General features: G+C 38.0%; 1 protein-coding gene across 1 annotated transcript in view; it reads right to left on the bottom strand.

The window, feature by feature from the left end:
* MYO3A (myosin IIIA) overlaps positions 1-27,521 on the bottom strand; it is a 259,578-nt gene that overhangs the window by 48,715 nt on the left and 183,342 nt on the right. The window contains exons 21-26 of the mRNA XM_012002014.1: positions 15,409-15,562; positions 13,487-13,575; positions 11,164-11,293; positions 4,718-4,797; positions 3,846-3,923; positions 845-1,050 (exon numbers count right to left, since the gene is read on the bottom strand). Of these exons, the coding sequence (XP_011857404.1) occupies positions 845-1,050; positions 3,846-3,923; positions 4,718-4,797; positions 11,164-11,293; positions 13,487-13,575; positions 15,409-15,562 (737 nt within the window). The remainder of the gene's footprint in view (positions 1-844; positions 1,051-3,845; positions 3,924-4,717; positions 4,798-11,163; positions 11,294-13,486; positions 13,576-15,408; positions 15,563-27,521) is intronic.

The raw sequence follows: 27,521 nt of genomic DNA, 5'->3' as shown, positions 1-27,521 counted from the left end.
TGAGGCAGGAGAATGGTGTGAACCCGGGAAGCAGAGCTTGCAATAAGCTGAGATTGCACCACTGCACTCCAGCCTGGGCCACAGAGCTAGACTCCGTCTCAAAAAAAAAAAAATTCCTTATACCAATTGATTCTTTTTAAAAAAGTTCATGTTAGCTTTTTAAATTGACAAATAAGCCTAAGTGTTTCATCTTCCAAATCACCGTTAGAGACAATATCTCATTTGATCATTATAAGGATCCTATCAGGTAGTTATAGCAGATTTGGTAGGTGAGTAAAGTGAGGTTAGGGTTATAGGCCAGGGTTTCTCAGCCTCAGCACTGTTGAGATTTGGGGCTGGATAATTCTTTGTTGTGGGGAGGCTATCCTGTAAATTGTAGAATGCCTGTTAACAGCATTCCCAGGCCTCTACCCACTAGAGGTCAGTAGCATCCCCCCACGCCCCTCCACCACACAGGATGTGACAACCAGAAATGTCTCCAGACATTGTCAAGTGTCTTTTGAGGGGCAAAATCTCTCCCAGCTGAGAATCAGTGGTATGGGCCCACAGTCACATAGCAAGTGGCTGAGCTAGGGTGAAAATCCAGATTCTCCAACTCCTCAGTACAGAAAGAAGGTCAGGCCTCTGGATCATGCTGCCTATACCACATAGTACCACCCATCTGTCCAGAGTCTTTCAGCCTCAGTTAATAGCTATCTTCTTTTTTCAACACATAATCATTTGCATGAACAAAATGCCTCCCTCCTAGACCTCTAAATATTTTTTCATATTATGTTTCTTATAATTCTTCTAAATAATTTTTATATAAACTGCACAATAGAAACTGAAAAATAAATCCACATACCGCTTTATAAAATTAGCAAAAAGTATCCGATGGGAGAATCCTAGCCTTCGAATTCTTGCTGTTTCCAGAATTCCTGTGTACCGAAGCTGCAGCAGAACTTTCTCTTTGTCATATTTTCTTGCCTGACGCTCATTATTTGGTTTGATGCAACGGACGAAATGAGGTTGGCCCACCACCATTTTAGACAACAAATCCATCAGGGAATACTATGATACACAACAAAAATAAATTTCCCAATGTAGCATACAAAAACGTATGAGCTTGTAGGCCTTTCTTTTTACTACAAGAATAACATTCAAAAAAATGAATGTTATAAATGCTCCCACTAGTCACAGCAAATGGAGGAAAATCTGTTTTAATGAACATTTTATTTATAGTATAGTTCTAAAAATACAGATTTACTTACAAAAATGTAGAGGCAATAACTAGAAATTTAACTATTCAAAGTTTGCTTATAAACCATTAAGGCAACTATAATTAACAGATAAAATTATTTTTGATGTAGTTTGTAAGCAATTATATACTCTTAAGCTAACTTGCCAAATTATAATACTACACAATCTGGTTAATCCTGCGTATATATTAATTTCCTTGTCCAACTCTCTCTTTATGGAAGGTAAAAAAGGGAATACTTTACAACACACATTGGAGCTTATTGGACGATAAAGGGTGGGAGGAGGGAGAGGATCAGCAAAAACAACTAATGGGTACTGGGCTTAATACCTGCGTGATGAAATAATCTGTTTAACAAACCTCCATGACACAACTTCACCTATGTAACCAAACTGCACATACCCCTGAACTTAAAATACAATAAAAAAAAAAAGGGAACACCTTAATCCCTGTTAGGATCATCTCTTAGTTTAAAATAAGGACAGAAAAGTTAATAGCCTTTAATATGTAGGAAGTAGATATAAGCAAAGTTATATCCAATTAAATATTTTCATCAGTTCTAATTTGATCATTTTCTTATTTATTTTTGGAGAATTTTAAAAATTCACATATATATGAAACTATGTTCTATACCAATACCTTATTAAAACAGTAGCCAATTACTAGACAAGTAAGTATAACATATTAGGATAATCAACTAAAAGTGGAATCCCAGAAAACGAGAATCTCAAAGACCAGGATCACATTTATTGGCGAGGTAAGTATGGACACAAATAGCAATTGATGGCTGGATCTCAATTAGTGCTGGAAATGTAAGAGCCTACAGTCACAAAGCCAGTGCAAAACAAATGCTGAAACTGGCAACCGACAAAGCTCTGAAGTTGCATGGCTTCCTTTTGGGCATTGAGGCTCAGATGTGACCTTTTCAAACAGCTGGGCCTGTCACTTTGGAGCCCTTTTCATTACATTTATCTGTAAGTCATCATTCCTTTACTCATGCAAACATCTGCCAGGTACTGGTGGTACAGGGGTGATACTCTGAGCAGGAGCTTCCTGCAACTTAGGTGCTGGTTTTTCTGAGGGAAAAAGCATAGTGTTACACTGTGTCCAGTCTTCTCTGCAGAATGAAAAATAGCTTTAAAAACACACTTCATGTTGTGTAGAATTATCTTCTATCATTTCTCACTTCAGCCTGAAGATTAAAAAGATTTCATGAACTAACCTGGTTTAAACATACATACAGCGTTTGATGCCAACAACAGTGGTATGATAATGGCCTTGGGTAACTCACTTAAAATAGGAAACCTGGCTGTAAATACATTCAGTGATTCACCTGAGCTGCATTTCTGATGTAAAATGAAATGTATCTGCAGCAAACATCAGGTATTAAGCATATAAATGTACTAGGCACTACTCAAAGATGATTAAGTATACACTATCTTCTATGAGCTTAGGACTTAAAAAATATTTAGTAAAGATATTCATATATTTTTTAAAGAATTTTACGTTTCTGCTAGAGAGCTGGATATATTCACGGAACACTTAAATTTAATCTAATTTCCTCCACCTCCTCCACATTAAATTATATAAGTAATAACTCCAAGTTTTAGTGGTATTTTCTTCATTTTCATTGGATGGTTAATAGGTTTTTATCAGAATAGGTAAACAAGAACTGGAACCAATAATAAGGGAAGGGTTATGTAGAGCACAGAGGGAAAAAAAAGTACTTGCTTTTTTCTTTTCTCTTATATTGCCCAAGGAAGGAAGGTCGCCTTGATCCTATGCTAAGCACACTCCCTTAAGCATGTTACCACATCTTCCTGATGACTCTTCTCCTCGCCCCATTCCTACACGGGCTCTATTTTCCTTTTGAGGTTTTTAGCTCTATACAAGAAGGGTGATATGAAATGGAGATGGATGCTCAGCCTTGCCCTATCTGTCTATTCTAAAATCATTCAGGAGGGGGAAGGAGAATTGGTAGTTACCATAGCATTGAGGTAAAAATCCGTTTAGGTTTTATTCTAGTGGGAATGCATTCTGTTCTACGAACAAATTTTAATCAAGGTATAGACTTTCATTAAGATTGACCTGGGATACGGCCAGGCACGGTGGCTTACGTCTGTAATCCCAGCACTTTGGGAGGCCAAGGCGGGCAGATCATGAGGTTAGGAGATCGAGACCATCCTGGCTAACACGGTGAAACCTTGTCTCTACTAAAAATACAAAAAATTAGCCGGGTGTGGTGGCAGGTGCCTGTAGTTCTAGCTACTTGGGAGGCTGAGGCAGGAGAATGGCGTGAACCCAGGAGGCGGAGCTTACAGTGAGCCGAGATTGCACCATTGCACACTAGCCTGGGCAAAAGAGTGAGATCCCGTCTCAAAAAAAAAAAAAAAAAAAAAGATTGACCTGGGATACAATAATTTCCCGGGTGGAATGTAGAAACAAACCAATCCACAGATTTTGAAGGTAGATGCTAACATATCCTGTATCTAACAACAGTAAATGGAATACAATATTCTCTTCTGCTAGTGTTACTGGCTTTTGATCTATAACCCATTTAGACTAAATAGCACCCCTAAGCACAATACATCACAGTTTAATATCTTACTCTAAAATATGATGCAACTGTTTGTGTTTTCATGTTGGTTGTCTCTCTGGCATGACGCGTGGCTTCTCCAGTGTCGCCCTAAAGAGACCAAGGAAAACAGTGATGCTTTGGTATCTATTGTACTTTATTATCTACAGAGACCATGGGCTATCTTAATTTATGCATTCAAATATGTAAAACAGCAAAATGTTGATATTCTTCCCTTACGTAATTATTTGTCAGTCTCATTGGAATTTTAATTGGTCTTATGTAGACTGTGAATATCTCTCACCTTCACTAGTACATTTTTAGTTGGTCTTAGTGTAACACTTAAAACTAGCTAAAAAAGGGTTGGGCACGGTAACTCACGCCTGTAATCCCAGCACTTTGGGAGTCCAAGGCAGGCGGATCATTTGAGGTCAGGAGTTCGAGACCAGCCTGGCCAACATGGTGAAATCCCGTCTCTATTAAAAATACAAAAATTAGCCGGGTGTGGTGGGTGCCTGTAATCCCAGCTACTCGGGAGGCTGAGGCAGGAGAATCACTTGAGCCCAGGAGGCAGAGGTTGCAGTAAGCTGAGATCATGCCACTGCACTCCAGTCTGGGTAACAGAGTGAAACCCCAGTCTCAAAAACAAACAAACAAACAAACACAAAAACTCCCCCCAAAAACTAGCTAAAAAAGAGTTGGAAATATTAATATATCAGAAATGCATGATTATTTTAGCCCCTAGCAGTAACAAGAACAAAACATACACATCTGTTCAAACAGAAAAGCAAGATCAAAGGGAGAAAAGCTAAGAAAAAACTGTTGACTTTGAGAAGCATACAAATATCGCCATCGTACCAGTTAGATTCTTAGACTCACTGCCAAGGAAAAAAGCATTTTCTTACCTTTGCCAGGTTGATTAATTTTTCTGAAGTCCTCATTTGATAGTTTATAACGTTTTGAGTTTTAGAATGTGGCAGATTACCTATGAGAATGTAGAAAAATGTAATATACCTTTTAGAATCCTTAATGTCTAGATGAGTTTTCCCATTTACTTAAATGTTAAAATAAGCATTCTTAATCCTGCAATATTCATAATCACATGCTTGGTTAACTATTTTTGGAGGAACTCAGGAATAAAAAAATTATGTAAAAATGTACAACAAATTTTAAATTCAGAAAAAAACCCTTGAGCTTGGAAAACAGAAAAGGCAGAGGTAAGTGTTGGGTTTCCGTTGAATTGCTAGAAGACTTGAGATGACTATGATTGAGGGAGCAGTTTGCTTCTTATTTTTTTGTGTGATAAATGGCATCTGAGATTTTCTTTAACATAGGCTAAGCTTTACAACAGGCTTGAAAGATCATATGAATCAGTAATTTGCATGAGGTGGTTATAAGCAAATCAACTATGGTTGGAGGCAATGGCCTTTTTCAGTCTAACTTTCAGAAATATGTGCTTCATTCTAAGGACTACACGAATGCACACAATCCAAAGCAGTGAAAAAATTATGGCCCAAGAAGCCAGAAAGACTTGGCTTTGAATCTCAGGTACAGTGCTTAAACTGTGTTGCCTTTGGGTCATTTACTTAGTCTCTGATCTGCACCTAGAATCCATAAAATGGGAATAATGGTGATTACTTCACAGAGTTTTGATGAAATGCGATAATATGTCTGGCACATGGAAGGCCCCTGAAATGCAATTCACTTTCACAGCTTTCTCACCCCCACCAGGCACAAGGAACCAACCAACCCACAATCCAAGAGTTTATTATCCTAATAGTAATGGGCAAAATATCTTCAAAATGCAGTACCAATTCAGAATGATCATTTCTTGTCTCTCTCCTTCTTTTAGGTGATAAATAGAGGCTGAATGTTTTTGGCAAATTTTTCCCATTCTTTATGGTTGCAAAAGGCTGGCCTAAGATGGTGCAGGAAGGAATCATGTTGGGGATGTGCCTGGCAGTGCATCTGCTCTGCCACCTCCTCTCCCTCCAAACTCTAGGGGAGGGGCTGAGACGGGTGTGTGCAACAGTTTCCATGCTAGGCTTGCCCTGTTCACTTTTCAAATGTGAAACTTACTGACTACAGCAGGGTGGACAGAGACAGCAACAGATGATCTTTAGAATGGCAGTTTCAGGAATTTTGCTTAAATTTATTTATCTAGATCAATGGCAACTAAAATTAGCATAGACTTTAATTTCAGAAAATGTGTCCATTTTGGTTTTTATGGTTCACCTAACGAACAAGTTTGTGATAAACCCAACTAAAAACGCGAGCTGCAAGGAACTGTGGTGCACTTTCCCCTAAAAATGGCTGAACTATAGGTCATATGTGAAGTCATATATACTAAAGGCCATGGTTATTTTAGAATCTTGAAGACAGCATAATATAGAACTGAATAACTCTAATTCTAACATTTTCCATTGGGAAACCTTGGGAAAGCTGCTCAACACTTTCAAGCCTTAATGTCTTATTTGTAAAAACTAGTACCTCCTTATTGTGTTGTCATTAGGAGTAATCAAAGGTGCTTAGCACGGTGCCTAGCACATAACAGATAACAAAGTTGTCTATGATTATTATTACATGTTTGCACATCTGGGTGAATATAAAATCCATACGTCTTTGCTATCTCTGAGGTTCTGAGTTTATTGAAACATACTTGACTATTAAGTTTTCTCTTCTCCCTGGCCACCCAGACACTGTTCTGCTGATAGCCAAGCAACATAACATAGTATTTAGAACCTGGCTACATATTTTATAGGGTGAAAAACATGGAGTTAGATGCATAGATGCTGTTGGTGTATATGGAAAGGGATGGCAATTGTTAAAGTCAAAAGTAATGACTTTTGCTTCTGGGTCAGATAAAGTAACAGGCTAAATTAACCTTCCCCAAACAACTAAAAAGACATACAAAATGGAAAACAGGTTTCAAACATTGTGCATCAAGCAGTGTAAGGACGCTGATCCCTAAGAGAGGGAAGACAAATGGGGTGAGTCCTTTGATTGTGCCAGCTTTCTGCCTGGAGAGGTGTCAGCCTGAAATGCAGGGAGTGAGGGAACTCAGGTAAAGCCTGGGAAAAGAGCCGATATAACCAATAGAAAACAAGTGGCAAGATGATAAGAGTCAAATCCAACCATATCATTAATCACATTAAATGTAAATCGTCTAATCATCTCAATTGAAAGGCAGAGATTGTCAGACTGGATTAAAAAAAACAAGACCCAACTATGTGCTGTTTAGAAAAACCCTACTTTGAATATAAAGAAAAAAATAAGTTGAAATTAAGAGTACGGAAAAAGATATGCCATTCACTCACTAATCATAAGAAAGCTGGAGCCTCTACATTAATATCAGGCAAAGTAGATTTCAGAACAAACAATGCTGCCAAGGATGAAAAGGGTCATTACATAATAACAAAGGAGTCTATCCATCAAGAAGACATAACAATTTTAAATGTTTATGTACCTAATAATATAGCTTAAGAATACATGAGCAAAAACTGAAAAAAAAGAGAGGCAAATCGACAGCTATAGTCAAATATTTAAAAATCCCTCTCTCAGTAATTGATAGCACCAGGAGAGAGAAAAACAGTAAGAATACAGAAGACGTAACCAATACTCTCAATAAAGCAGACCTAATTGACATCTACAGAACATTTCATCCAACAACCAGCAGAATAAACAGTATTTTCAAGTGCAAATGAAAATAAAATAAGACATAATATTATGGGTCTTAAAACATATCTCTGAAAACTTACAGCAAATGCAAGGATGTATTATGGTCGGGTGGAGTTAAATGGATTAAATAATACAAAGTATGCTCTCTGAACACTATGAAGTTAAATTAGAAGCCCATAAATAATATTTGGAAAATCTCACCATATTTGGAAACCTTATAAACTCTTATAAATAACCCATATAAGTGCTGATGCTAGAAGAATGTCTTCTTAAATCACTGATCTAAGTTTTACCTTAGAAATTAAAAAAAGGAAACAAAATAAGACACAAAGTGAGCAGAAAAAGAAAACAACAAAGATAAATGAGAAAGAAAAAGAGAATGAAATAGAAACAAAACCAATAAAAAAAATCAATGAAACCATTTGAGAAGATTAATAAAATTAATACATGTCTAGGAAATATATCAAGAATAAAATGAGAGAAGACACAAATTACCAGTGTCACTTATGAGAGAGCTGACATAACTTCAGGATCTACAGATATTAAAAGGATAGTAAGAAAATGTTATAATCAACTGTGTCAATAAATTTGACTATGTAGATGAAATAAATTTCTTAAAAGACACAATCTACTAAAACTCACTCAAAAATTAGATAACTCAAACAGCTTTATGTTTATTAAACAAATTGAATTTGTAGTTGAAAATCTCACAAAACATCCTTCAGGCCCCGTTGGCTTCACTGGTGAATTCTACAAGGCAACTTAGGAAGAAATAATACTCATTCTACTATTCCTGAAAATCGAAGGAAAGGCAATACTACTCAATTTATTCTATGAGGCCAGCATTACTGTGATTCCAAAATCACAAAATAAAGCATAAGAAAACTATAGTGCAATATTCCTGAAAAACATAGATGCAAACATTCTTAAAACATGTTTGCAAACTGATTTCAGCAATATATAAAAAGTACCATGCATCATGACCATTTGAGGTTTTTCCCAGGAATGATTAAAAAATCAGTCACTCACCATCTAACAGATGCAGCATTGTTCATAATAGCCAAGATATGATCAACCTAGTTGTCCATCAATGGATGATTGGATAAAGAAAATGTGGTGTCTACACACACATACACACACACACACACACGCACACACACACGAATACTATTCAACATGGTTGAACCTGAAGGACACTATAAGTGAAATTAGTCAGTCACAAAAAGACAAATACTGGATGGAATTTGTGGAATCTAAAAAAGTTGATTTCATAGAGCTAGAGAGTGGAATAGTGGTTACTAGCAGTTGGGGTGGTTGCAGTGGGAGGAGGTGGGTTGGGGAGATGTTGGTCAAAGGATAGAAAGTGTCAGCTAGATAGGATAAATAAGTTCATAGCAATGTATTATATACTTGAAAATTGCTAAGATAGTAGATTTTAAGTGTTCTCACCACAAATAATTATATACAGTAATATATATGTTAATTATCTGGATTTCATTATTCTATAATGTACATATACTTCCAAATGTCATTTGTATTAAAAAAAAACAAAATATAAGGGTAATCTATTCAATAGATGTGGAAAAAGCATTTAACAAAATACAGTATGCATGCCTGCTAAAAAAAAAAATCAGGAAATTGGCCAGGTGCAGTGACTCACACCTGTAATCCAAGCACTTTGGGAGGCCGAGGCAGGTGGATCACCTGAGGTCAGGGGCTCAATACCAGTTTGGCCAACATGGTGAAACCCCATCTCTACTAAAAATACAAAAATTAGCTGGGCATGGTGGTGCATGCCTGTAATCCTAGCTACTTGGGAGGCTGGAGTAGGGGAATCGCTTGAACTTGGGAGGTGGATGTTGCAGTGAGCCGAGATTGTGCCACTGCACTCTAAGCCTGGGCAACAGTGTGAGACCCTGTCTCCAAACAAAAAACAAAAAACTAAAAACAAACAACAACAACAAAAACAACAACAACAACAACAACCAACAACAACAACAACCAACAACAACAACAACAACCACCAACAACAAAAATCACTCAGGAAATTAGGAATTAAAAAAAAAAGTAAAGTAACTTCTCCCCTGATAAAGGGCATCTATGAAAAAATCCACAGTTAACATTATACTCCGTGGTGAAAGACTAAAAGACTAACTACTCTTTTGCCAAGATCAGGAAAAAGGCAAGAATGTTCACTCTTGCAACCTATCCTGTGTTCAACACTGGAGACTGCATTGGTGATTCTAGCCAGTACAACCAAGAAAAAAGAAGTCAAAAGGAAACATATTGGAAAAGAACAGGCAAAATCCTTTCTTTTCCAATATGACATGATCATCTGTGAAGAAAATCCTTTGGAATTAACAAAAAAAGCTATTCTGATAAATGAGCTTAGGAAGGTTGCAGGGCAAAAAATCAATATACAAAAATCAATTAGATTTCATATACTGGCAAAAACCAGAATTTCAGTTAAAAATTACCATTTATAATCACATAAAAATGTGATACACTAGCAGATAATTTGACAAAGGATGTGCAAAACTTGTACACTGAAAACTACAACATATTGCTGAAAGAAATTAAGGGAGACTTAAATAAATGGAGAGCTAGACTGTGCCGATTGGAAGATTTAATATTGGGAAGATACCAAATCTCCCATTATTGATCTATAATTTCAGTGCATTCCAATCAAAATCCAACTAGGATTTTTGGTAGAAATTGAGAAGCTCATTCTAAAACGTATATGGAAAAGCAAACAAATTATAATTACCTAAACAAGCCTGAATAAGAACAAAGTCAGGCTAACTTGTACTGCCTGATTTCAGGACTTTATAGAAAGTTACACTAGTCAGAAGTGTGCATTAGCCTAAAGATAGATAAATATCAATGACACACAATAAAGAGTCCAGAAATAGACCTATTCATTAGTCAACTGAGTTTTCAAGGAGTGTCAAAGCAATTCAATGGGGAAAGAACAATCTCTTCAACAAATGGTGATAGAACAGGAAGGAGTGGAGGAAAGGATTATAAAGGGTCATGAAGAAACCTCATTTGTGAGTGATGAGTATGTTCACTATTAATCATGGTGATAGTTTTACAGGTGCTTATATATGTCAAAAACTCATCAAATTTTGCTGTTTAAATATGTGCTGTTTCTTGTATTTCAGTTATACTTCAATAAAATTATGATACAAGAAATGCAGAGAACAACTTTAAACTCCAGTAAAGAAAAACAACCCAAACTATATTTTTTCTACTTACAGCAAATGCAAGGATGTATTATGGTTGGGTGGAACAAAGACATGCCCAGTTTTAATCAATAAGAGAGCCCACCAAACTTTTGGAACCTCAAAGAATCATCCAAAAGCTGCCCACTCCTGATTTGCGCAGGTAATTCTGAACTCTGGAGGTCAGTATACTCTTGTAGTGAGTAGCTAGAATAGCACTACTATGGTGAATGCTGCAAACACTTACCTTTAATGAAAAACTAGCTTATTTATATTCATTTTTATATTTTCTTCAGATGATCTGGTGCAGAGGATATTAACAAATTAATATTTAGTGAGCCAAAAACAAACTCACATGACAAATTAAGGATGAAATTCGTGAAAAGCACAGAGATAGAAACTATTTGATTGGGCTTGAGAAAACTTACAGGTAAGGAAAATTGCCTTACCTGTTTTGGTCAGAGGGTGGTTGACTAGTTGCCTAATTACACTGTTGTCAGATGACCTCAAAAGTAGCACAATATCAGTTGGAAGAGTGTCTCTGTTTTTGGCTAAGAATCCACTTGCATTATAGAGGACCTGTTGATACAGTATGCTATAATTATCACAATCAATGTCATTGTCATCATCCACCTCCTCCTCACCATCATCATCATCATTATCAACAGATACTCATTATGAGCTTACTCTATGTTCAGCAACAGGGACACAAGCATTTACTAAGGTAGCCCCTTATAATAATCTGTGTCTCACTGATTTTATTTGGGTTGAAACGACCAAAGAGGTTGGATTCCTCTCATTTATTATGTTGGGAATTTGGTATGTTTCTTTTCTCTATTTGGAGGGATGGAGCAGCATAAAGGAAGCATATTGAGCCACAAAAGCATTCCTATTTCTATGATACTGGTCCACCGGTATTGAATTGGCCATGATAGATTTTTATCTCAGTAGTAGTGTGATTTAAATACACTGTGGCTTTTTGTGTTTCTGGCACTTCTAAATAATGCTATTACTTAAAAAAAAGGTTTAGAGATGAGGTTTTGCTATGTTACCAAGGGTGGTCTTGAGCTCCTGAGCTCCAGTGATCCTCCCACCTTGGCCTCCCAAAGTGCTAGGATTACAGACATGAGCCACCATGCCTGGCTAATTTTATGACTTTTTCAAGATCAATGTAATCCAAAGATTTTTGTGGAATGATCCAATATAGTATTTGTTACGGGTCAAATTGTGTTCTTCCAAAATTCAGATGCTGAAGATGTAAACTTTCACTGTGACTATATTTGGAGACAGGGCCTTTAAGGAGGTAATTAATGATAAATAGGGTATAAGAGTAAGACCCTACACCAATAAGACTTGTGTTCTTATAAGAGCGGGAAGAGGAACCAGGGATATCTCTCCCCACTCCCTACGCTCACATAGCAAAGGCCATGTGGGGACACCTTGAGAAGGTAGCCATCTTCAAGCCAGGAAGAGAGGCCTCCCAGATGCTAACCCTTCTCGGAGCACCTTGATCTGTCAGCCTCCAAAACTGTCAAAAAAAAAAAAAAAAAGGTCTGTTGTTTAAGTCATGCAGCCTGTGATATTTTTGTTATGGCAGCCCGAGCAGACTAATAGATTGTTAAAATCTAATTGTTAAAAACAACTAGATAAAATGATCATAGGCAATTTTTTTTTTATTTGAGACATAGTCTCACTCTGTTGCCCACACTGGAGTGCAGTGGTGCGATCTTGACTCACTGCAACCTTCACCTCCTGGGTTCAAGCAATTCTCTGGTCTCAGCCTCCCAAGTAGCTGGGACTACAGGTTCACGCAATTCTTAATGGATGTTTAAAACAGGCTTTATTTGGAAAATGATATGCTAAGAATCATTAGGCTATAAACTAATGATTTAAGGTATACTTTAAAAATGATGAAAGTCTGTGGGATGTTGACAGACATATGGAGGTTGCCAAGCAGACTAGAATGCTTTAAGTTCTGTGTAATTTTATTTTTATGTATTTCTCATTTGATACATTCTTTCTTGATCTGAATGTCCTCTTTGTCCTCCCATATTTATGACATCATTGTGAAGGAATGACCTGTCATTCTCTGCAGAAGGAAGGAAAGAGAGCATCCTCTGGGTCTAGGACAACATAACTGAGGTTCGTTCTGGTGTGGAAATGTGTTTCTGTCAATGTAGAGACATTTCCTCCTCTAACTGCATTGTAATCCATCCATCTGGCTTAGCTCAGCTATCTGACTGTATCTCTAGCCTGGCACCTTCTCTTCTTGAAAGGGAGGAGGGACAAAGAGTACAGTAGAGAGAGAATCATCTAAAGTCTGAAAAGGGCAGTTTATACCAAAGGTCCTCAGGCATTGTTAAAAGAAGGAAACAAATAGGTAACTATTGCTAGCTAATCTCACCCAAGGATTCTTTCAGTTTTGTGTCTTTTCTTTCTTGTTTTTTCTTAGTTACTGAAAAACAATTCCTCTAGAAAAACTATAACGTTATGATTCTTAAACTAAGAGAAAGACTTTTCTTTTAACCTCTTCAGCATAGATGCCAGCAGCGCGTGCCCTGGAGTGGGTGTGGCCTCCATAGTGAGTGGCTGGCAAAGGACAGGATCAATCACAGGACATCAGAGGGCATAATTAGGGCCAGTGGGAGTGGAAACAGACAGCTATGACATTATTATTACCTATAAACATTTTGGGCCATAATTTTTATGTCCATCCTATTATTCATTAAAAGGCTAAAGAGAAACCCAGTCATAATTCTTAAGAGTTCTTACCTTTCCTGCATAATGGTGAATTCCAAAACTAAGTTCCAATCTTTTGGGTCTCCAGAAGTACTGTGATTTCAGGTTACCTTCAAATTTTTCTGTAGAAAAATACTGAACTCATATATCAAGCATGTATGAGATTCTCAAAAGATACTGTGAGAATCATTTACCATAAAAAGGACAATGTGCAGCGAACAAAGAAAATTTTACATAGCTAATATATGCAGATTTGGAATAGAATTATATATGGTAAAGTAAACTCAAGATCATTAATTTCTACCATTACATTACGATTTAGGGCATCAGTCCTCATGCCATGTCATGCATCAGAGTCACCTCGAGGGTTTTTATTTTTTGAGAGGCAGTTTCGCTCTTGTTGCCCAGGCTGGAGTGCAATGGTGCGATCTCAGCTCACTGCAACCTCTGCCACCTGGGTTCAAGCAATTCTCCTGCCTCAGCCTCCTGAGTAGCTGGGACTACAGGCGCCCACCACCAGGCCTGGCTAATTTTTTGTATTTTTAAAGTAGAGACAGGCTTTTGCCATGTTGGCCAGGCTGGTCTCAAACTCCTGACCTCAGGTGATCCACCTGCGTCAGCCTCCCAAAGTGCTGGGATTACAAGTGTGGGCCACTGTGCCCGGCCGAGGGTTTGTTATAACACAGGTTGCTGGGCCCCAACCGCAGAGTTTCTGACTCAGTAGGTTTGGGGTGGGATCCAAGAATTCACATTTCTAACAAGTTCTCAGGTGATGCTGATGCTCCTGGGCGGGAGACCACATTTTGAGAACCACTGGTACAGAGCAAGTGAACTACTTGAGACTGACCAAAGAGGTCTGTAAAACACAGTGTGATGTCAAGCCATGAGCCTAAAAATCTAGTGTTTTTGCTCTCTTTTCTACTTATAGAGCTGTAAATTATTATTGATTACATGAGAAATAAAACATGATCTTAAAGGCAGCTAAATTTCTATAACAATTTTACCACCTTCAGAGAACTTGTTCTAGAAGGATCATTTGATCTAAAAATCAAGTGACTGCTGTGAAATGATTTTTCCCACCACTTTGGGGTCAATTTATTTTCCATCTAGTATTGTCCAATTCAAGGAGAGATTTAAGCCAATCAGTGAGTCAGAAAGAAGAGACATCACAGACCTAATGGTAAGAAAGAGGCTCTGCATGTCACCCAAAGTAAATGACAGAAAGGTGTGAATCCACATTTTCTGCAAGTATTTCTCATACAGAATAAATACCTCTTATAATCAGGGAATACAATGTTCTGCGTTTAAAACATTTTTTTTCAGATATCTGAAGAATCTAAAGTTTTTTTTTTTTTTTAATTTGAGGAGTAAGACACTTTCATTTTAACCAGCTTGAATGGTGATCTTTTAAAATGTATTATACACATCTCTGCCTTCTCAGACACAAAAAATAGATTTAATCTTACTGTGATGACTTAGGATTATCATGAACATTTATTAATGTACAGTAACTTAGAGGTTATTAAGTATTTGAAGCGATTTGCCTCTATTAAATAAATGAATAGAACAGAACATCACAGATTAATTTATTTCCTACCTGTTAACTATCTCTTTTCAATTCCAGAGCTATCCTCCTGCCCTGCTCACTAATTTCTAATTTTGGGCTGGAAAATTTCTAAGGTCATTTATAACCTGTGATTCTATGGTTGAACTTCACCATAAAATAAGCAGAAGTCCAATATTTAAACTTGCTTAATTTATCACTAAATATTTTACCCTATCATAGACATGCACTGGTCCAGGTATTAAATCCAAAGGCTCTTCTTTAAAGTCAAATATGCAGGCTTTATGACAGCTATTTTCTCCCAGATAATTTAAAGCCATTTAAAAGTATCATTCAGAATGACATGACTCTATTCATAAAACCATGCAGACACACTGGACTGAAAACTCACCTACAAGAGTCTGGTCAGTGGCCTTGGGAAATCTACTTTCTTCATCAAGTAGGGAAAGTAAACCCATTGGCTTTTGCAGAAACATATCTAAAAGGGGCCGGTTATCCTCATATTCAATAACTCTAGCATCCACATCTTCATTTAGGTATTCATTCTATAACAAAGACAAAACTACTTAAAACTGTGAATAATATATAGCTTGATAGTAATTACCTAAAATTTTACTTTACACATATTAAAATAAATTGCTCCCTTTGACGTTGCTTTTTTTTTTTTTTTTTTTTTTTTTTTTTTTTTTTTACGGAGTCTCACTCTGTCGTCCAGGCTAGAGTGTATTGGCATGATCTAGGCTCACTGCAACCTCTGCCTCCCATGTTCAAGCAATTCTCCTGCCTCAGCTTCCTGAGTAGCTGGGATTACAGGTGCGCACCACTACGCCCGGCTAATTTTTGTGTTTTTAGTAGAGATGGGGTTTCACCATGATGGCCAGGCTGGTCTCAAACTCCTGACCTCAAGTGATCCACCTGCCTCGACCTCCCAAAGTGCTGGGATTACAGGCATCAGCCACCGTGCCCAGCCTGAACTTGCTCTTAAACTGAGAGTATCATTTTATTTTTCTCTTCACAGAGCTGCTTGTTCCTTAAGGTCAGAACTGATTATACTCAGGGTAGTAATAACAGAAGCTCTAGTCTCCATACTAGAATTATGGACATCCTAAGTTTTCAAGATGTAGGAAAATATGTTGTTAATGAGAAGTAACAAAATTATGTTCCAGAGTTTACAGAATATTTAACTAGATACATCTTAGAGGTATACTTCCCCCACTGAATCTCTCAAGCACATGTATATAACTTTTCAATCATAATTCCAGCAGACAGCAGAGGGTTATAGAAACAACCAGTGGATTGAGTACCAAAGACACATAGTTTCATCTCTGGGCTCTGCCACTTGACTAGCCACAAAATCCTTTGGAATTTCCTTACTCTATAAACATCTATTTTCTAATCTATTAAATGGGGGTAACAAACCCCATTTTACAAAGTAATAACATATGGCATATTAATAATAATTTGCTGTTGAGTATAGTGTAATATAAGATGTGTATAATGGAAACAATGAACCACAGATAATTACTGTAGGGGTAAGGTACCAGCACAGCATAGGTACCCATGATCTACTTTACAAAAGGGACATGAAGGCTTATGCCCAGTCGGCTTCTATGACTCTGTCTTCACACTGTCCCCAGCCCAGTGCTGAAGTCTGTCAGACAGAGTACATGCGTGACCTCTGAACCATGACATGCAGCCATGCTTGCATGTGGGGGAGTCACCGCTTCTCAGACGATAAGCAACCACTCCTGGTAAGTGTATGAATCAATCACTGACACGGGTGGAACACTCTGTGACATTCCCATGTTTAAATTACAGACCATTTTCATTGTTATTTTAATATATGCTTTAATTCATTGAATACCGAAGGCACTATAGTGGGTGACAGAGAAGTTTAAAACGAGCTCCTGGCCCTCCACAGAGTTCAAATATAATTCGAGTAATAATGCAAGGTAACATACGATGGATAATTACGATGTATAATGTACTACAATAGTAAAGAGAAAGAAAAATTTCTGGGAACATCTGCAATGTAGCCAGTGGACATTTTGATAAGCTAGAGCTTTTAATCACTATGGTAGGGGCCTTATGAAGCTGAAATTTCATTTCAAAGGTGTCACCAGGAAAAATAAATGTATATTTTTAAATAAAGTGAAATCTAATTCACAAAAATGAGAAGAATAGATGGTCTAAAAGGTGGAGAACCTAAAAGGCATTTAGCTTATCCAGTATATGAAAATGAAAATGATGACTTGAAGTTTCACAGCTTTTGTATTTGAAGGTAACCTTGGGAGAAGTGAGTAGACCTAGAATTATTTTACTGTTAGACACATCATGCTCACAGCATATTATAGTTTAAATGGCAACTGCAAAGTTCAAAACAACTTTTGTCTGTTTTATATAGAAAGTACACGAGGTTAAGGTCTAAACTAATGCATTTGTCATTTCTATTTGCCTGTGTCAAAATCCACTGATTGTTTCTGTGGCGGGTCACACAGAGCAGAGATGAGTGGCGTGGAAAACAATGGGCTCCCCTTCAAGACACTTGTTAGTATTAGGAACTTCAGGCAAACCAAGGCAGAAAAAAACGCTATTACTCAGAATTTATAAAATACTTTTAGCAACATTATAATGCCTAAAATAATTATGTATTATATAGCAGTTATGATCACAAAATGCTTAGTTGTTTTCAAGCATATGTGGAGAAACAAAGCTCCTATTTCTTCAGAAAGTCCTCTGCTCTGCCCTGTACATTAAAAATATATTTAGGGACCAGCACGGTGGCTCATGCCTGTAATCCCAGCACTTTGGGAGGCTTAGGTGGGCGGATCATGAAGTCAGGAGATCGAGACCATCCTGGCTAACACATGGAAACCCTGTCTCTACTAAAAATACAAAACATTAGCCAGGTGTGGTGGCGGGTGCCTGGAGCCCCAGCTACTCAGGAGGCTGAGGCAGGAGAATGGCGTGAACCCGGGAGGCGGAGGTTGCAGTGAGCTGAGATCGCGCCACTGCACTCCAGCCTGGGCTACAGAGTGAGACTTCGTCTCAGAAAACAAAAAACAAAAAACAAACAAACAAACAAATATACATTTAAAGCAGAAGGTGAGCAGAGTTATTAACTGTGTTAAAGCTGAAGTGTTTAGTCAATACAATTCCTACTCTCTTCAGACTGTCTGAGTTCCCTTTTGAAAATAGGTGATTATATATCTATTTTCTTCAGGAAAATCAGAAGATTTAGATGTTAGGAAATCTTAGGAAATCCCACACCTGGGTAAAGTTGTCCCTTGTTTTTCTTCTTCTTCTTCTTATTTTTTTGAGACAGAGTCTTGCTCTGTCACGTAGGCTGGAATGCAGTGGCACTATCTTAGCTCACTGCAACTTCCACCTCCTGGGTTCAAGTAATTCTACCTGCCTCAGCCTCCCGAGTAGCTGGGATTACAGGCATCTGCCACCATGTCCAGCTAATTCTTTTATTTTTAGTAGAGACGGGGTTTCACCATATTGGCCAGGCTGGTCTTGAACTCCTGACCTCAAGTGATCCATCTGCCTCAGGCTCCCAAAGTGCTGGGATTACAGGCATAAGACACTGTGCCCAGCCTCTCCCTTGTTTTTCATTGAATTTTGAGTCTGAGTCATGAAGCAGCACAATGGCAGGAAAGCCCATAAAAGGTGCACCTCTCCAGCTACGGCCTAAACAACAAACTTAAATATTTAGGGCCAAAGGGCCATTCCAGGAGAGATTCAAGATGACTACATTGAGCCCTCAGACTTGCACAGCAGCATGGAAGGGTGGTCACCATGGGCTGAGAGAGGCTAAAAGCGTCCACAAGGCTTATAAATCAGGTGCAAATTTAAGTACAGATTACTCAGCACAGATGAGTAATACAATGAAGGTTCACTTTCATCATTTGGGTCTCACCTCCTCAGAGAGACCTTCCTTCATTTTCCTAATTCAGCAATTTCCCTTCCTTAACTGGTCACTCTCCATGCACTCTACCATGCTCTGGGGTACCTCTTTTGTGCATCAGGCTTTTCTGTATTTTCTATTACATCTTAAAGCTGAGTAGATGATCACATGGTATGAACATTTTACAGGCTTCTGAAACGTGTTTGTAGATTGATTTTTTTTTTTTAAAGACAGTCTGTTGCCCAGGCTGGTGTGTGGCAGCATGATCTCAGCTCACTGCAACCTCTGCCTCCTAGGTTCAAGTGATTCTCCTGCCTCGGCCTCTAGAGTAGCTGGGATTACAAGCGTGCACTACCACGCCTGACTAATTTTTGTATTTTTAGTAGAGTCGGGTTTTGCTATGTTGGCCAGGCTGGTCTCAAACTCCTGACCTCAAATGAATCCCCCACTGCACCCCAACCTTGGCCTCCCAAAGTGCTGGGATGACAGGCATGAGCCACTGCTCCCGGCTGTAGATTGATTTTTTGAAAGCTTGCAGAAACTGCACTGTAATCATAAACACTTCTAACTTGCTGCATCCTCACAAGCAATGAATATTTTCATTGAAATATTTTTAATCCTTTGGGAGGCTGAGGCGGGCAGATCACCTGAGCTCAGGAGTTCAAGACCAGCCTGACCAACATGGAGAAACTCCATCTCTACTAAAAATACAAAATTAGCTGGATGTAGTGGTTCATACCTGTAATCCCAGCTACTTGGGAGGCTGAGGCAAGAGAATCACTTGAACCCAGGAGTTGGAGGTTGCAGTGAGCTGAGATCATGCCATTCATTGCACTCCAGCCTGGGCAACAAGAGTGAAACTCTGTCTCAAAATATATATATTTTCACATCTATTTTTGATGGGGGAAATGGTAGCCTATTGTTGTATTTGCATTTCTTTGATTATGTATTTACTTAAGAGGATAGATTTTGGGAGAAATAAAGTAGATACATGCTTAGCACATACTACATACTTAATGTCTGTCAACCATTATTAGGAGTATTATTGTTTTGAAACTAGATAATAAGAAACATGACATGTTTTGGACTCAGAGGCTTCCTTACAGCATCAGTTGTTGTGATGTTGCTGAAGATTTGTAAAGCTAGCAATCAGACAGAGTTCAATGAAGGGAAAGTCTCCTGGACTTTCTTGAAAACATCCTTGGTGTCAGGTTGATGTTTGCTCCCTGGTCTCTTTCCCATTTGCTTCTGTGTGTCCTCTTGGTCCTGTGACTACATTCTACAGGAATCCATTCATGAAGCTGGCATTTGAGTGACTTTCCTGGGGAAATCATCCTCTTTAGTGTTGATCTCAGTGGACTGACTTGACAAGGGCAGTCACAACATCAGCTATGGTTTCTGCAGCCCTTGCCTGGAGGCCTAGACCCCTTCCTTGTCAGCTTGCTCACACTGCTTCTATTGCTCTTGCATTGCCTCTCTGTGGCACACAAAGTAAGATATCTCTCGCCTTTCAATAATATGAGTAATTTTGAAGAAAAATGTAAGCCCCAAGCTTGAAAATTTTTCCTTCTGTCACCATGATGATGATATTATTATCATAACATAATCTTATCAGCAGGTTCTTGAGATATGACAAGCTACAGTCTTCAAGTATTCCTTAGAATTTGACTTTAAACAGAATTCTAGAACATTGTTAGAAGTCAGATCTCTAATAATAAAAAATGCAGTTGGAAGACCTAAATGAGGTACCATTCGTTGGGAAGATGGACTTGAATAATGGTGAACTATCGGGGGAACCTGCCCCCAGTATTTCAACATAGGTTCTTTCTATTTTCCATAAGTGTTGGCTGGCTGAGAAATAAAGAGAAAGAGTACAAAGAGAGGAATTTTACAGCTGGGCTGTCGGGGGTGACATCACATATCAGTAGGACTGTGAACATATCAGGATGCCCACCTGAGCCTTAAAGCCAGCAAGTTTTATTAAGGATTTCAAAAGGGGAGGGGGTGCAAGAACAGGGATTAAGTCACAAAGATCACACGCTTCAGAAGGCAAAAAGGAGAACAAAGTAACATGCTTCTGAGGAAACAGGACAAGGGCAAAATCAGAAACTCCTGATCGGCATCCAACAAAGATCACAAGGCAAAGGGCAAAAGCAGAATTAGTGATAAGGGTCTATGTTCAGTGGGGCACGTATTGTCTTGATAAACATCTTAAACAGCAGAAAACAGCATTCGAGAGCAGAGAACCAGTCTGACCTCAAATTTATCAGGGCGGGGTTTTTCCCCACCCTAGTAAGCCTGAGGGTACTCTAAGAGACCAGGGCATATCTCAGTCCTTATCTCAACCACATAGGACAGACATTCCCAGAGCAGCCATTTATAGACCTCCCCCTAGGAATGAATTCCTTTCCCAGAGTATTAATCCTTGCTAGGAAAAGATATCTTTTTAGCGATATCTTCCCTACTCGCACGTCCGTTTATAGGCTCTCTACAAGAAGAAAAATACGGCTCTTTTTGTCTGACCCTGCAGGCAGTCAGACCTTATGGTTGTCTTCCTTTGTTCCCTAAAATCGCTGTTACTCTGTTCTTTTTCAAGGTGCACTGATTTAATATTGTTCAAACACACATTTTACAATCAATTTGTATAGTTAACACAAGGATCACAGTGGTCCTGAGGTGACATGCATCTTTAGCTTATGAAGATAACAGGATTAAGAGATTAAAGTAAGACAGGCATAAGAAATTATGCAAGTATTATTTGGGAACTGGTAAATGTCCGTGAAATCTTCACAATTTATGTTCCTCTGCCGTGGCTCCAGCCAGTCCCTCCATTCGAGGTCCCTGACTTCCTGCAACAGTGAACTATTTCAAATCTTTCTGTTTCCTTAGTTGAAGTTCTGAAATTACCCAGGTCTGGGATAATTTAAAATATAGAATAACCTATATTTCTAGTTCACAAATAACTTTAGCACTCAGAAATGAATATTTATTGCCCTTCCATGTACTACCTAAATCTTTAAGAATCAACAATAATTTTATTTTTTTATGTAGTCTCATCACCAACATTAGTACACACCAGACCAATCAACCTGTACTTACTCTGTGGGTCTTTTTTTTTTTTTTTTTTTTGAGATGGAGTCTTGCTCCATGGCCCAGGCCAGAGTGCAGTGGCACGAATTCCACTTACTGCAAACTTTGCCTCCTGGGTTCAAGCAATTCTCATGCCTCAGCCTCCTGAGTAGCTGGGTACAGGCACATGCTGCCATGCCCCATTAATTTTTGTATTTTTAGTAGAGATGGAGTTTCACCACATTGGCCAGGCTGGTCTCAAACTCCTGGCCTCAAGTGATTCTGCAGACCTTGGCCTCCCAAAGTGCTGACATTACAGGCACGAGCCACCATGCCCAGCCAATCTGTACTTAGTGTGTTTTTATTTCTTAGCACCAATCCAGATAGCAGTAGATGAACACTGCCTAAGTAGGCTGACTACATCCTCATGTAAACAATAGATGGTTCTGGAATAGTCTTCTCCCCACTCCCCCGACACACCACCTCATCATTTTACTATAGGAGAACACTTTCTACTACCTTCTGAAAGTTTTATGTAAGCCCAAAGTTTTAAAAAGATTCTTCCAAAGTCACCAATTGAAGTGATTTGAGTACTTTGGCTCGTGACATCTTTCTTTTATAAAAGGCTAGCACATGCAGTGACAGGGAACACTTAGTTATTTCGCAGAACTTACACCTGGGGAACAATGTCATAGCCTTCTCCAGTAGACAAGTTCATCATTTGACACTGCTCCGCAGTTGTAGATATTCCAGAATGGGAAATGTTAATAGCTGGTATATATGACCCTCAATATTCTCCTGTATTTCTTGTTTTCAAGTCATAAATCAGTATCTCTTTTATTTTTATAAGTTTAGTCCACTTTTTTATGGTCCTACCCATTTTAGGTCACGGGAGGAAGAATGAGATTCATATCATGAGATGGCACTGGTAATTCACCTGGGGTTTGTGATGCTGTCTTTGTACAGATCACTGCAGAGGATGTGATATACTCAAATTCCAGAAATGTTCGAGGAGTGCCTACTCTGTGTGTGGTTAGGGGTAGGTGGGGCTGCAGAAGGTAGAATTTAAAGATCAGAAAGATAGAGTTTCTTTTCTTTTCTTTTCTTTTGAGATGGAGTTTTGCTCTTTCACCCAGGCTGGAGTGAAGTGGACCCGATCTCAGCTCACTGCAACCTCCGGCCCCCAGATTCAAGTGATTCTGCTGCCTCAGCCTCCTGAGTAGCTGGGATTCTAGACACCCACCACCATGCCTGGCCAATTTTTGTATTTTTAGTAGAGATGAGGTGTCGCCATGTTGGCCAGGCTGGTCTCGAACTCCTGACCTCAGGTGATCCACCCTCCTCAGCCTCCCGAAGTGCTGGGATTACAAGTGTGAGCCAGTGTGCCCGGTTGAGTTTCTGTTCTTTAGGGCGTGGCAAAGATGCTCTCTGCCTTTCCATTCCAACCCTAAAATCATGTCTGAGATTTCTTTGCTTGTGGCTGTATTCTCCTTTCCAGTTATTCCACCTTGTAGTTCTAGTTCCTTCCTGTGAGGGGTCTCCAGCTGTCATAACCCTTGCTGGCCTCTGCTGCCAGCCTCAGTGCTCCCTGGGATTTCCTACCTTCTTCTATCCTGCCTTATGTTGATTCTCCTTGGCTTTTCATGTTAAGACTGACCTATGCTTCTTTTCTTTCCTTCTTTCTGATCCAATATGAATAATCTAATAATTAAATAATTAATAATTTGTGATTTAATAATAATCTAATAATTAGTAATCTAATAGATTATTCCAGTAAAGTAATCTTCTATGCAGAAGAAAAGGGTGCTCTTATCTATTTAGAAAGAAAGAAAAGAAGGAAAGAGCACCTTTTTCTTCTGCACAGGAGATTACCAGATCCCTGGTCCTTGCTTACTTATTTGTTCATGAGAAAAACCATGGATAGCTGTCAGAAGCCCCTTACTTTGGTCCTGGTTTCATTTCACTGTCCTATAACCTTGGGCAAATCACAGCTGAAGAGAAGGAGTCATTTTAATCAATGAAATATAGATAATCTATTTAGGTTTCTTCTAGTTCTAATATTTCAGAATGCACAACTGCTTGGATATGTTATGAAACTCAATGAATAAATGTGGTTAAGACTGTGGACAGAATGTTTGCAACAGGAAAGAAGCTACATAGACACATGTAGTCCCTGAAGTCTGTATTTTAGTAAAAGAACTCCTACTCACCACTGCTCAAATGAGTGTGCCTATTCATGAAAACATTGTCCATGGTAGAGAGAAACCATTGAGAAGAAGCTGCTTATTCTAACCATTGACAAAAATCCTCCTTTATCAAACAGAAAGATTTTAAAGGTTGAAAATCTAAGATTTCTATAAGGGTGCTACCAGAACTCAGGATGAACTGAGTATGTTTTATGTTTATTACAGTGGAAAAAAAAACTTTTGCCACTTTTCATTTTGAAATAATTTAAAACTTACAGCAAATTTCAAGAATAGTACAAAGAACTCCTGCGTACCCTTTACATGGTGGTTATTCCGTAATTGTTAACACATCATCATGTTTGATTTTTCATTCTCTTTTTCTATATACACATATTTTTAATAACACTTTAATGAAATAACTATTTTTTTAAATTCCAAAAAATGGTGATAATATATGTCCTGTAAAAATGTGAACTCATTATAAAATAAGATTTATGATTTGAAATCTATTTCTTCCTGCATTTTCTATTCAAAGCTGATATTGATGACCCTGTTAGTTTTTATGTTAATGTTAATAGCAAGTCGCAGAGAATGCTGGCCATCATTAACTTGAGATGACACAAGTCATTAATTCAGAATTTGACAAATAACCTAATGAGAAAGTATTTTGGAAATTCCTAATAAAATATTCATGCTTTATTTTACATATATTTTATTAAAATTTGAAGAGATGAGTTTTAGAATATTTCTCCCTTAGCAGCTTCCTTATTCAGAAAAATATATACTAATGCATGCTAAGATGAAAATTCCAATTTAGTCACTTTTTGTATATGATACCTGTTTCTCAAAACCATTTAAGAGATGTAAAGGATTTTACAGATTTATATTGTATTAATAGGTATCAGCTTAGAATAAGGAGGCATTCGGATTAGAAATTCAGAAATACAGTGTTCTATATATTAGGATCTCTTTCACCTTAAACTATTTTTCCATTACTGTCATGTTTAAATCTTTACCAAAAAATTGTATTTTGGTTTGTCAACAGTATGCTCTAATCTCACATGTAGAAAATGACAATACTATCATATGGATCTAGGCTTCGAACTATGTATTTCACTGAGAATTACTTTTTATCAAAAATTCTAAAAATTTAGCCAGGCATGGTGGTACACGCCAGTAGCCCCAACTACTCAGGAGGCCAAGGTAGGAGGATGACTTGAACTCAGGAGTTCGATACTACAGTGAGTCTTGATTGTGCCACTGCACTCCAGTTTGGGCGGCAGGGCAAGACCCCAACTCAGAAAAGGAAAAAAAAAAAAAAACTTTTAAGAATATCATTAAATTATCAAAATAAGTACCACAAATCCCCACATCACATTAAGGGTGTCGACCAAGCTTCACCAATGAAAGAGAAACAGACTAAGTGTGCTACGCAGCTGCTTAGCAGGGATGAGGAACACAGAGCCGGAGAGGCAGTCTGTGAAGCCAGAGGGAAAGAAGAGCAACAGGTCCACAGGCCAGAGTTGCTGCCAGGGCCCCGACACACCTCCAAACACCCAACCACGTGGACATCAGCTGCCATCTTCAGTGTGTGAAACTTTTAAGGAATATTTAAATGTGGTCTCAGACAATAACCTAACACTTGGTCAAGCACTTAAAAAGGAAGATTTGTTGTATTAAAGGCTTCTCAAATGTATTTGGCTGCTTTGACGTTTAAAGGAAATGCTTATTACTTGGAGAGCTAAAATGGGACAAATGTTACAATTTACACACATATGACTTAACAGGCAAGAAAGTTGGACTTAGACTTCACACTTTTGAGCAAAACAATGGGAAGACCCTGAAAAGGGTTTGTTTTTAATTGTCCACACATTTTTAAAAATCAGATGACTGGTTATTTTTACTTTATAATGTAAAAAGTTTTGAAAATGTAGGTATTTTATATTAAGTGAATTTTTATTCTTTGTAATTGCCACAAATTATGGGTTGGAGCCCACATTTAAAATCTCAAACACTGTAAACTTTAGGATGTGAACAGCTGGAGATGACAGTCATACACATTACTTTCTGCAAGAGAAGTCAGAGCCATAACTGCAGTTACTGTTTCCACTATGCGCTGTAAATAGTTTCCTGCTTCTAAAACGACTTCTGACATTCAGTTCTAAACCCACGGGTGCATTTCTAAATGATGCCTGTAAAAGCTCATCCTTCTACAGAAATAAATAGTAATAGCTCATTTTAAAAACAAACTTTAGTTCAGTTAATAGTCAGATGTGCTGCTCTAATGGGTGAAGAAAGCTTATCCAAAATACAAATAGGCACATATAAATAAGCGGAGTGAATCTTCAGGATTCTAGAACAATACTCTGTAGCGTCATACACATGTTTTAGGTGCTCACTGGCCCTTAAGAGCAATGGCATTTGTTCCAATTCAAAGTCATGCCCAGGATTGACCAGTCCTTTGTGTGTGCTCTCCTTGATTTGAAGTGTAAACTTCTAGGGAGCAGGGATCATTTCTTTTGTATGTTCTATATCACAATGATGATACCACAGTGCAAAATGAAGACAAAGGGCAAAAACCACCACTATAGCAGCAGCATGAGAATACTTTTGATAAGGTATGTACATTTCTCATGCGGGATTCTAATATGAGGTAGATGATTCCAGAGAACTTCAGTCCTTACATCACAGTTTGATTACTGTTGAGCTCCCTTTCCCATGAAGAAAACCAGAAAACAAACAAAACCGAAATCTTGGCTTTGTATTTATCATGGAAATTCAGTGTGAAGGCTATTGTGAGAAACATGCTTTCCTTCTTGGAAATGGGATAACTGCCATTTGAGATGCAAACTAAAAGCCTCTCAGAAAATGGAAGTTGACAATGTATGACACAATAATGGTGTACGAATGTAATAGCAAAGGCTGAAATATGAATACTATATTCATGGAATTGACACAATCGAGAGTAAATTATATACTTTTCAGCTGCAACTCATTTAGAAGAGTTTGAGTCTTAAATTTAAAAATAATTACAGCTCTACTTCTTGGCTGATCATCTTCTATTTGCAGGATGGGAACATAGATTACCATCTAATTTTCAAACTATTGTTTTCAGATACAAATAGTATCTTTAGATTTTATTAAAATAAATATACATAAAATTATTCTTCTAGTACTGGGAAACTGTAAAAGCTTCAAATACTATGAAATATCAAACTCCAGAAAAAGTTTAGGAGCTACATATTTTACACATAGAAAAATAATGCTTCTATACACAAGCTCTCTTAACATTCTAAATATCTATAAGGAAAATAAAGGGATGCAAATTGGATGCTCCAG

Source organism: Mandrillus leucophaeus, unplaced genomic scaffold (assembly GCF_000951045.1).
Source record: "Mandrillus leucophaeus isolate KB7577 unplaced genomic scaffold, Mleu.le_1.0 Scaffold673, whole genome shotgun sequence".
In the NCBI taxonomy this organism is placed as follows: Eukaryota; Metazoa; Chordata; class Mammalia; order Primates; family Cercopithecidae; genus Mandrillus; species Mandrillus leucophaeus.
This window is presented reverse-complemented; position numbering and strand designations above follow the sequence as displayed.